The following is a 12,763-nucleotide window of genomic DNA, read 5'->3' on the forward strand; positions in this document are numbered from 1 at the left end:
CAGCGTGCACAGATTCAGAAAGAACTTTGGAGAATTCAAGATGTCATGGAAGGATTGAGTAAGCACAAACAGCAAAGAGGCACTACAGAAACAGGTAAGGCAACTTATTGTATTTTATTCTGCAGTAATTGACCATAATATTATATCTAAAGTGGAATGACACACAGAATTGGGTTACTTCTGGTATTTTAATGGATTTTGCTGTCAGAAAACAGGTACTCTTCTTTTTAGCATTGAATTGGTACACAAGTTTAATAAAGTAAAAAGCAAAAGTTATGCCAACTTCATCCACTCAAAAATAAATCATAGTTTTATATGTATTATAATTATAAGCACACATATAGGATTTTGATTTTAGGAGTTTTTCCCCCCTAAAACAAAAAATGGAATCATAGTATACCTGTTTCCTTAACTATAATACAGTAATAGCTGTGTTAAGAATTCATTGTATAGATGAACTATAATTTATCTATCCACTCTGTGTGGATGAACATGTTTTCAAGTTTGGGGACTTGTTTGGGTTTGTTTTGTTTTGTTTTCCCTGTCATAAGCCATTCTATAATGAACATTATTGTGTATGTAACTAAACACACATGCTAGTACTTAATGTATTCGAAGAAATGGGAAATGAGCACAAATTTTCCATTTTGATAGACACAGTCAAATCGTCCTCCTAAAAGACTATAACAAAATGTACTCACACTGATAAATGTTTGAGAAAACCCATTTCCCCATACTCTTATTTAAACTAGTTGTTTTAATTTATATTTTTTAATGTAATTGGGTTCAAATTCTGAAAACAATAAATGAGGGATTAAAAACTGAAGACTTTATTAAAATAAGTGAAATGAAATTATTGCTTTTTTTCTATATATTTAGAAAGATATATTTAGTATAAGTTGTTTTATTTTTTTAACAGGTATGGCAGTATCAAAGTCTTTCTCAACAGTTAAGTCCAAAAATGAGGTAAGTTTGGATTGTTTGTCCAACTATAAATTGTTTTAAATGTTTGAAACATGAATTAGAGTTGTCTTCTTTACTCATAACAAAATGTTTTCTAAGTATATTTAAGTTATTGTTTTAATCTTGCAATTTCACCGGTTCAGTAATTTGGTACTTCTAACAAATGCGATTTTTTTTTCCCTTTTCTTAATGCAAAAAAAAAAAAAAAAAATTGAATTTTTTTTAATCTGTGTTAGAACATTAACATTGTCATGCTTTTTCTAATGTAAGTTATTTGAATATTATTGTTTCTTATATTTGGTAAAAATTTGTGGGATAATTAAGTTGGTTGTGTGTCATGCATACCATAAAAAAATTACAACTGCAAAGAGATACTGTCAATCTAATTGAAAGCATTTGTGGTCTTGAATTTTGTATAAAATCCAATCAAAAAGAAATGTTTTTCCTCCTAAAAATCGCAAAACAAAAACAAAAACAAATAGCCAGTGAGATTTTCAAATTAATTTTTTTCTCCTATTTTTAAAATGGGATACTGTAGTTTTATACATCCGTTTTGATGTTGAGCTTCAGAGTAAAGCTAACCTGTGTGTTACAAAAAAAGTTAGATACAACTTTATTTAAAACCCAGTTATTGGCCATTAAACATTTTTGGTTTTACTTTTCAATATGAAACTTTTGGCTTGGCAGTGTCCCTTTATGTTAAAGCTAATTTAAGGTTAACTTACCATTGCAAAGAATTTAGATATCCTTAATTCAATATGCTTATCTAAATAAGGTGACTATTCTACAATCTTTAGGAAGAGGAAGTAGTCCCACCTCGTCCTCCACTTCCTCGGTCCTATGACTTTACAGAGCAGCCTCCCATAATCCCCCCTCTGCCCAGTGATAGCAGCTCCTTGCTCTGTTATAGCAGGGGCCCAGTCCATCTGCCTGAAGAAAAGAAGATTCATCAAGTTCAAGGATATACAAGAAATGGATCTCACTGTGTAAGTGGCTATAATAGCCACAGAATAGTCAATCATACATGCCCTCTCATTTTTAAAAGTGAATTTATTTTACATTCAGACTTGTTTTTATTATAACATCACTTTTAGCCAGTGCTTTTTTGTTTATCATGTTATCATTTTGTTTTTCCTGTTTTGATTTTACCATTTCATTTTTTAATTTCACAATTTTAATAATCTTTCATAATTTCATAATTTCCATAAATGTCATTAAATGGTTACTTTTCATTTGTATAAGGAGTCATATTTTAAATATACCATTTCAGGATATCAGAGGCAAAATGAAATCTTTAGATCAGAAAGAAGCAAGAAAAAGTAAGATAGTTATTAGGAATGATAGCGAATTGGATTGTGATCAGTTCAGTCTAGGAAAACTTAGAGAATGTGATCTTTGCCAAAGAGACGTTACTCATGAAAACTGGAAATAATAGGTTTGAGGCAAAACAAATAATGTAAAATGTAATAAGCAAGGGGAGGATAGGGTTAAAAGAAATGGGGCTGAGTTAATATTATGTAATTATTTTCAGACCTCAGTTATACTATGATAAAAATGTTCTAATGACTTTGTCCCTAGGAGGAATAATCTTAATTTTGAAACCAAAACATTTACCGGTTTAAAATACTTCAAATTCTTTTTTTTCTACCTTAGTTGTAACATATATCTTAATTGTGTTATCCCCAAGTTAGCTGACTGAGGCTTTTAATTTTTAGAGCTTGATTTGAGTCTTTAGAGGTAAACATTTTAAAAGAAACTTTTAGCAATTTTTTTTTTTGTAATTACATATCTTTTCAAGGGTCCAGATTATAGACTCTACAAGAGTGAACCAGAGTTAACAACAGTGGCAGAAGTTGATGAATCTAATGGAGAAGAAAAAACAGAACCTGTTTCAGAAATGGAAACTTCAGTTAAAGGTCAGCATTTGGGATATATTTTAGCTCTGTGTTTAAACTGAATAAGTTCAGTTTACATGTTAACCCAATACATTTACCTTCTTTTCTTTACAGGGTTGTGGTTGGGATATATGATCTATTAAGTATATTAAATTTTATAATTAATTTTTTAACATCATCTGTTAATCTGTAGAACTTTATTTCTAAATCTAACCCTAAATTTGTCTGGTAGTATCATTGTCTGGCTTCTTAGGTAGAATACCTAATGGAAGGTACTTCATTTTCCCTTGCTCTTTTTGAATAAGAAATTTGCATTTGCATTTTAAAGTCCTCAGAAATCGAATATGTCAAAAGAACCAATGTTGTGTGAGATGGTCTCTCGAACTTATTGCTGTTTTAATTTCTAGGTTCCCACTTTCCTGTTGGAGTAGTCCCTCCAAGAACAAAATCACCAACACCTGAATCTTCAACAATAGCCTCATATGTAACCTTAAGGAAAACTAAGAAGATAATGGATTCAAGAACGGTATTAATTTCTAGAAGGATTCTCAAACCTATTTATTTATTTTTTATATGTTTCTATTTTTAGTGTTTTATCAAAAAAATTTACATTGTCTATGACAAAATTTAGTTATCTTTTTAAAAAATTATATTCAAGGAATTAGCACCTCAGAGAACAGACCTACTTAATACATAATTTAGGTTTCCTTTGATCGGCCTTGACTGCAGGCTTCATCCACAGTTTGTGGAACCTATTCTCAGATAGCGTTGTGGGATTTTTAAACAGAGAGACAGGACACCGAGGCTGTAAGCAGGAAGCAGCATTTATTGATGCTGGCACCAGCTCAGCAGATTCTTATCCAAAGGCTGAACCCCAGTTGTAACATGGAGGGCAGTTTTATACAATCTTGTACTTCTGCATTCCTACACAGCTACAGATAAGGCAAACATTGATTGGCTGCCAAACTATAAGGAAACCGGCTTAATCATTTAAGCAGGTTTTTGGACTGCCATGTCAGTCGGGGAAGGGACGAGGGGGCACAGTCAGGAACGAACTTGTTCGAGCAGGAAGTGGCCAGGCAGGGTCAGGCTGCCACAATAGCTTCCTTGTATTACATCTCCTGACATTTCTAAGATTGTCCTTGATGAGAGTGATAGACGTGTCCTGTGGTTACCCATGTTAATGGAATCCCAAGCTAGGCTGAATTTGCATGGCCCTTCAGCTATGGTAGACTTGGAGTTTGCCAAACATCCAGTTACTCTAGGAAGTTTGAATTGGGTTTGGGAAATAAATCCTGTATTTCACACTTTCATCTGAGATCCATTTAATTCAAACTGGCTCTAAACCAGTCTAATCTTGCACTTCAGGGTACTTCCCTCTCTTTGTACCAAATAGTTTTAGAATTTTGAGCTGCAAAAGAACTTACACAGTTCAGACCAGAGGACACAAAGAAACATATGGATTCTATTCTATGCTCTAATCTGTAGCTCCTAAAATATGTTTAATCGTTAAAAGTTCTATTATATAAAATAAGCTAAAATTTTCTTATAACTAATTATTGAATTTTTTTTTTTGTTTTTTGGATCTTATACCAATATCGTGTTACATTTTTAGTGAGAAAGTAAGAATTGGTTGTTTAATGTGACATTTTTTTTTAAACCTTCATTATGAACCGTAAAAATGAGCTGTGTATACAATGTTTTCAAATATAACCCTCTGATTTATGGAAAATATATCCATAGGTTTATTATTGATCATCAACCAAGGATAGTTTTTCTACTAGTCTTTCACAGTACATATGTAACTTAAAAACATGACATTTTCATTAAAATAAATCACTGCTTTTTAGAAGCTGTGTTCCCTTTTTGTCCTAATTTGAATTTTAATACAATTTCCTATTTCAGGGCCATGGGGTAGGATCATTCCAGAGCTATCATACCTTCGTGGTTCTTTTGGGTTTTTTTTTGTTTTTGTTTTTTTTTAATTCCCTCACTAGTTTCTCTTCTTTCTCTCCTACCTCTCCTCTTTTCTCTTTCCATCATTGACCATGCATCACCAGTTACCAGTTAAGGATAAAATAGCATTTCTGGTGTTATCTAAATGATATTCGAAACCTCCACTTTTGATTCTGAAGACAAAAGAAATGCATTTTAGGACATTTTTTATTCCAGCATACTTTCAGAAGTTTTTCAGTGTCTTTGTGTTTATATGTTTATTTTTAATTTAAAGGAGAGACCAAGAAGTGCAGTGGATCAGCTCTGTTTAGCTGAAAGTACTCGACCTAGAATGACGGTGGAAGAACAAATGGAAAGAATAAGGAGACATCAACAAGCCTGCTTAAGGGAAAAGAAAAAAGGATTAAATGTTATTGGTGCTTTAGACCAGTCACCTTTACAAAGTCCTTCAAGTTTAAAGGATAATTTATTCAGGATTACCCAGGTATATCAATTGCATTTAATCATTCTTGTGTGAAAATCTAATATCACTTGAATCTTAGAATCATAGTTACATATTTTATGGGTTTTCAGATAACTACAAGATGAATAGTTATTTTATATTATTTAACTTTTATAATAATAAGTAAGCTAAGACAGCTTAGGAAAATGAAAATTGCTCCTTTCCCCCTTTGTGGACTTAATCTCCTCTATTGTAAATCAGATAATGATTCAGCTTTCCCTATCTACTTCACAGAGATACTGAAAAGATAAAAGTGCTTTTAGCAAATATAAAATGCCTTGCAGGCTACCAAGATAGTCCCTAATTCCCCTCCCAATATGTGTATTACTCTGTCCTAATTTAACATGACCTAGATTGTAGCAGGAGAGAGCTTCTAAATAAAAGTTATGCTATTCATCACATTTCAACTTCGCCTTATAGAGTGGCACCATTCCATTACTTATTATTGTTACCCCAGTTCATGTAGAACCAACTAGCAGACCTTTTCAGTAGCTTCATTCTAGTCTATCCCTATTAATAGACATGAGTCAACTGAAAGTGCTTCCTTGTCTTCACAGAAATTCCCTTTCATCTAAGCAAGAGCAGGCATTGCTAACGGAGATGCAACTTTTTAACAGTTGAATTAACTTCACATTCTACAAATTACAACATGAACGATTTAAAATAGATGAGGATTTTAAAACATATGAAATAGTATCATATGTTAATATGCTACATACAATATATAATTAATGTGTATATATATATATACTGATATATATTAAGTATGTGTATATATACGTGTGTGTGTGCGTGTATGTGTATGTATATATGTATGTGTATCCTCTGTTGATTTTCATAAGGAAACTTCCTTGTCAGTAAAGATCTAGTTTTTTTTCAAAATTAACAGGTGCCATCTAAATAGCAGTATAGTATGAATCTAAGAATGCTATATATCTTTTGGACAGACTCGAAGGAAAGATGACAACATTAAGGAACTAGACCCTGTCATTAGAGAAAATGACGTAAAACCAAACCATGAAACTCCTGCGGCAGAAATCGTTCGACTAAAAGAAGCTGAACCTCAAAATACGGATTTCAGCAAAGAGGTAGAGAGGTTATTTAGGACAGATATTCCAAAGGGGTAGATTTTTGAAGATTAGATCAAGTGGTAATATTTCATTCTGTCACAGAAGCCAAAGATCTAAGTGAAATGATCAGTTATAGATAATTTGGTTGATTTAAAACTTTAATAAAAGACCAGTCAAGGCTGGAATTAATTATTGTTAACCCAATTAGAGAATCTTACATCCCAAAACAACTAGCTAATAGCAATGTGCTTCATCCCTTTGGCTAAATAACTTTTTATCCCACTAGTGAAGAATGTTAATATTTTTAATATACTTGAATCTAAATTTATATTTCATAGACATTTGACAGGGTATGATTTTTTAATAAACTTTTATTTGAAAATCATTTTAGATTGTCTAATATTAAATGTGGTGTGAAAGCTTTGAAAGAGAAAATTTTTCTTTATTCTTTAGTTAAAAAAAACTGAAAATGTTTTTTACGAAACACATTTCAAACCTGAGCCAAATGGAGTAAATTCTGAGGAAGTGATGGATAAAGAAAGAAACAAAGAAAAAATACCTGAGGCTGTTTCATACAGGTAATCATTAAGGAAAACAAATAATCAAAAGAATCATTCACAAATTTGTATAACTGCTTAAAAATGGTGAACTTTGGAGTCAAAAAGTCCTAGATCCCAGTCCCCATATAGCTACTTAGGAATTGCAGGTCTTAAGCAAGTTATAAAACTTTCTTACGCTGCAGATTTCTCACTTGTAAAAATAGAGATATTGGTAGTATCTGTCTCACGAGTGTGCTTTAAGGATTAAATAAGAAAATAATGTATAGCACCTAACACTGCCTCGTTAGCACCTGTGAAGTACTCAATAAATACTTTTTTTTTAAATGCCAAAGGCACATAAGCTGTAGCAAAGTAAGCACCTCAGCATTGCTTACATAATGACATACTTTAATCAGAAGTCTAAGTTGTCTGATAAGTGTTCCAGAAATTACAGTGATTTGCTATTTATTTTTTAGCTGTGTTTGTTATCTAGCCTTCTTAAGCGTATATCTTCACTCTACCTTCCCTTAAAAAATTACCAGTGCTGGTAAAGAGAAATGCTATGATATAATGTTATTAGAAATGACTTTATCTCTTCAACGAATAGCATGATTGAATTTGAAAAATATTTGGCAATAGCTAATAAAAAAAAATCTGCTGAATTTTTGTTAATAGGCATAGATTGAAACACATCCAATATATTAAAACTCTATGCATTCATAATGATCCAACAACAACAAAAAAATAATTTGTTGGCCAATCTGGGCAATGTTAAGGAATTGACTTATTATTCCAAAACTTAATACATACAGGGAAAGAATCAAATATTTATCTCGCCTTTCCCAAACAGTAGCCGAAGAGTTCATGAGGAAATATTTTCCTATTTAGAATAATTTCACTCAATTAGGAATGAGAAACTTAGACTCTAACTGCTTTCCTAACCCTAAGGAAATAATGAAATTGAATAATACCCCTCAGCAGCCGCTAAAGCTGTTAGGTGAAAAAAATCTGAGAGGGAACTTTCAATGAATGGATCAAGCTGATAACCCCTGAACTCATTGATCATTTTTAACATCATGGAAAGTGACAACGTGTTAATGCAATAGTGCATGACACCACCTGATGAAATATTACTTGCCTTCCTTCCCCCAAAACTTAAATCTGACCAAGCCTCAAAATCATAGCAGTTTATTAAAGATATAAGGAATACAATCATCAAAATCTAGAATATGGTAAACTATGCAGGACAGATAAACCAGTTTCTTCACAGATAAGTGGCAGAGACTTAAAGGGGTGTGTGGGGTGGGGTGTTTTAGATTAAAGTAGAGTTTAAGACACTTGTCAGGCAAATATACTGTACAGACTTTGGATCCCGATTCAAATATAACAATGATATTATGAGGCAGTCAGGTAAATTTGAACGCTGATTGTATATTTGGTGGGTATTATAGATACAAACTAAAGTATTTACAGATTAAATGATATATCTGGAATCTGCTTTAAAAATAATTTGGGGGTTTAGATGAAACAAAATTGGCAAAATGTAGATAATTATTGAAGCTTGGGGCATAGGTTTCATATTATTCACTCTAATATGTTTTATGTTTGTAATTTTCATAAGAAGGGGAAAAAAGAAAAGAGATCAATTGCAAGCAAATGTTAGATGTAAAATATAGATGATGGCATCTTTTCTATACGGTTAAAAAATTGTTTATAACAATAAATTGGAAGAAAAAATTAATAGCATTCTATAATAATTTTTAAAATGTCACTATTTTCATTAGCCCTCAAGATGAAACACAGATCACAAATCATAAATCAGAAGGCCACTCTGAAGAAGATACAAAGGACAGTATTCATGAGCAGGAAGAAAGTGTTGTTTCTTATGAACTAACTCCTGAGGCTTCTAGAGGGAACCAAACAATGGCAGGTAGATATTACACATTTCATAAATTTCTCACTGGTGCTTCCTCTGAACCTCTGAATTTATTTCCCATGTAGTGATTCTAGCAAGAAAGCCACTGAAGTATTTTGATTACAAATTAACCTTTTGCCTTTCCATAAACACCTTCAGGAGGGATGCAACTGGGAAAAGGAGGAAAGGGTGACCTCTGTCAACCCAACCAGATCCACACAGATGCTGTTGTGGCTTGGAATCAGTTCATTCATTTTTGCTTTTGGTTTTGCTTTTAATCTTAACACGTACCATAAATTTTTTCTAATAAGAATATCCTTCATTACTTGGAAAATTTACCCGTTTCTCTGAGGGTGGATTCTCAGTGTTCACAAACCCACCACTTTGGGATCTATGGAAGACTGAAGATCTAAACTGGCAGAACGGATTTGTTTGTTCTCACTCCTATTATAGTAATGGATTATAATCCACATCTGGGGTTTTCTCTGATAATAGAAGATTGTCATCCATAGCATGTTAAAAATTAAAATTTTCTATGCTCTTTTTTGATATTTTTTGGACTCTTCATGTATCTTTTTTTTTTTCCTTTATTTTTCTTGAGGATTTTTGGTGAGGGATGGGTATAGGGGGTCATACCACTAGTGCATTTAATCAGCTTTGTTTCTCAAAAATCATTCCTAGCAATCCTTCCTCCCATCCCACCCCATCCCCCAATCATTTTTCAGAAAGATAACTACAATGATGTTCATTTATTCAGGATTGTTCTTAGGTAGAGCATTGTCTGTGTCATATATATATATATATGTATATACATGCAAATTTACATCATCGTGTCCCCTTGTAACCAATATTAAGCACTCTCTTTTCCTTTGTCTCTATCTTTTATAAGGTGATATACACAGAAATTCTCACTTTTTTTTTTAAATTGTCACTGACAACTCTCAATTATTGTTGTGGCAGGTCTCAGTCAAAGTGGTGTGTTAGGTATATTAAAAGCACAACATCTGTAGAGTTTAGTTGCATGGAACTAAAAAGGCTTTTAAGAGTGAGACCCAACAAGAGTAATTCACTGATAGACACCTGAAAATTGACTTCAATACAAAACGAAACAAAAATTTTTTTTCTTCAAATTTTATTAAGATATAATTGACATGTAACATTGTATAAATTTAAGGTATACAAGGGAAAAGAATGCTTAAACAGTCTTCAAGAGACATTTTATACTGAACAGTCAGTTCCCAGATTACTAAATAACAGAACTCAAATACAACTAATTCCTTCTCGAAACGTGTTCTTATTGTGTGGAGTCACAGCATTAGATTTTCTTCCCCAAGTGTGTCTTAAAGATTTTTATTTTCTTGGTATGTTTTAGTGAAAAGTCTGTCCTCGTCGCCTGAGTCCTCAGCATCACCGGTTCCATCCACTCAGCCGCAGCTCACAGAAGGATCACATTTCATGTGTGTGTAGTCTCAGAAGTACGTTTCCCTTTGCATTTGTACTTTACCTATAGAATTTCTGACTGGAATTTTATTCATTTGTTAGTTTAGTGAATAAAAACAGATTAATTTTGGACTGTGGGTTATGGATAGTTGGCAGAGCTAGTAAGTAGGCCATGTATTTGAACCATGAGCAGTAACTCACATTTCCAACATTGGTCCTCCCAGTGATTTGCTACGTGACAGCATTTTCTCTGTCTCTTATTTCATCATCTTTAAAAACAGCAAAAGTTAGAGGGTATGTATGGCCTGTGCCAAGACAAGCCTCACAGTGTTTTGCAGCTGTGTTCCCACTTAATGTTCCTTTCCATAGTCAGATCTGAGAATTCTGTTTAAGTCATTACATGTTGATTGAGTAATGTTTTTTATAGTTAGTGTGACATATCGACTGCATTGGGAGTTTGTTAATTATTTTAAAGGACAAAGAAATGTTTATGGTATGGCTAGATAGATGGAATATTTTAATCTTTAATATCTATCAAATTACTTCTAAATATAATATTAAGTCAGGGAGACAGCTACTAAAATAGCCATGGATTGGGACAAGGAGAAGGAGAAAGCCTTTCTTGAATAATGTTCTTTAGACCACAGTTTCAAAGCTGAAAATAATATCTTGTGGTCTTACTTTAAAATTTTATACAATCACAAAATTCTGCCTGCACTTTTGTACATAACACACTTTTTTCTCTCACAGTATCTATGAGATCTAGTAATGTTTTGTGCTTTAGGGTCACCACCAATTTCTTTGTTATACAATTAAAAGCAGAGAAAAAACTTAGGGACTTTATGAGCATTGTGACTAACACATTCTCTAATTTTTAGATTCTCAAATAAGTACAAGTACTAACCTGACTACATTTATTCAGTAGTGCTTTTTTCCTAAAATCTACTTCCATTCATACCTTTTTGTAGCAGCTATAATCTGTGCCCTTGCTTTCAGCCAAAAAGATTTATGTTTAACTGTCTTGTCATATTTGTAACTTTTATTTGAGATTATGTCAACCTGCAGCCTGGAAGAGGGCTTTGTTTGCTGTCAGTTGGGTATCGGTGCAGGATTGACATCCTTTTTGGAATTACAAACAACCTATTTGTTATAGTCTTACCTGTGTCTTGCCTCTGTCACTCATATATTTAAACTTTTAACTTAATATGTTCAGAAATGACAGTTGCCATTAGTGACAGAATAACGGCAGACATAGGAATAATAAACACCGTGCTCATTTGATTGCTGTACGAAGAGTTGATCAATGGCCTCTGTCTATCTTAGTGGAGAAATATACGTTAAAAGCCACTCTCCTTATCTTTTGGTTCCATAAACAGGTTACAATTCATTGTACATAGACCATTCTGATAATAAAGAATGTTCACAGTTAAAACTTGAGTACATTTCCAGGTTCCTTAAGTTGTTATTATTGGATTTTGTTCTGTTTTACTTTTATTCCAAGAGCCAGTGGCATTACATACTAGAATTAGGTATAGTTATTGCCAGATATTTTCCAGTCTTGTGGCTTGCAGCCACCACAAACTAGTAGTAACACTCAAACTTATTTTATATCTTCCTATTGTTTATATGTCATCTTTCTAATAGTAATTTTGACAGAACTTAGGAAAGTTTTACAAATGACACTACTGTGTAGGTAGCTTAATATATTCTTAAATATTATAGTGAAGTTATGCACATCTTTGCTCATCTTGTTGATCTTTTGGATTTAGCCACAAATTTGAGTACATTTTTATTCCGAATTATTGTTTGATTGTATTATGTTTCTTTGCTTTGTGAGTTAAGCTTATGGAAATGAAGAGAAAAATGTCTTTTAATTGTATTATGTTTTAGGATTTTCATGGCCATGCTTGTCAGTTGTATTTGTTACAGAATGTCACCCTCAGTTACTTTAGGAAATGGTCGTTCATTAACTTGCAGTTGTCAAAGTAAATTTCCCTCTCTTTACTTTTCAGCTATACTGACTTCTGTTGAAACCATTCAAACTTAAGGACATGACCTTCAGCAATGTGAGAAGATATTGTACAGTATATTTTAAATCTATGAAATTCATAGTTCTGATGCTTTTGGCCACAGAGCATCACTTTATCACTTCTGGAAAATGTTTATTCCAAAACAGCTTTAATGGCTCATATGTACACTCTGTAATCTCAAGGTTATTATTCTGACACCAGCTTGCTGCTATGATTTCAGAGCACATAAGTAAAGGTGCTTTTTCCTGTGCGGTCTCAGCCAGAGCTTACATAGTTGCTGATATCCAGATTTTGATGTTTCTAAAGTCTAGGTGGAGTTATATTTTTTCTTTTCAGTACATCAATTTAGTTATTTCCAATGAAGCTTGTTTTCCCTTTTTTTTCCTCTTTGTTCCCATTTCGGCTACTGCAATGCTTTGTTTCACACTTGATTTGTAAAAATTTTATATATAT

The 12,763-nt window shown here is 32.7% G+C and overlaps 1 protein-coding gene across 1 annotated transcript in view; it reads left to right on the forward strand.

Annotated features, from left to right (window-relative positions):
* PLEKHA5 (pleckstrin homology domain containing A5) overlaps positions 1-12,757 on the forward strand; it is a 191,522-nt gene extending 178,765 nt beyond the window's left edge. The window contains exons 21-31 of the mRNA XM_025047374.1: positions 4-94; positions 920-966; positions 1,761-1,949; positions 2,762-2,879; positions 3,266-3,384; positions 5,089-5,298; positions 6,264-6,404; positions 6,840-6,964; positions 8,710-8,855; positions 10,213-10,315; positions 12,293-12,757. Coding sequence (XP_024903142.1) covers positions 4-94; positions 920-966; positions 1,761-1,949; positions 2,762-2,879; positions 3,266-3,384; positions 5,089-5,298; positions 6,264-6,404; positions 6,840-6,964; positions 8,710-8,855; positions 10,213-10,307 — 1,281 coding nt within the window. The 3' untranslated portion in view covers positions 10,308-10,315; positions 12,293-12,757. The remainder of the gene's footprint in view (positions 1-3; positions 95-919; positions 967-1,760; positions 1,950-2,761; positions 2,880-3,265; positions 3,385-5,088; positions 5,299-6,263; positions 6,405-6,839; positions 6,965-8,709; positions 8,856-10,212; positions 10,316-12,292) is intronic.
* Positions 12,758-12,763: the final 6 nt, after the last annotated feature.

This window comes from Pteropus alecto, unplaced genomic scaffold, assembly GCF_000325575.1.
Source record: "Pteropus alecto unplaced genomic scaffold, ASM32557v1 scaffold103, whole genome shotgun sequence".
In the NCBI taxonomy this organism is placed as follows: domain Eukaryota; kingdom Metazoa; phylum Chordata; class Mammalia; order Chiroptera; family Pteropodidae; genus Pteropus; species Pteropus alecto.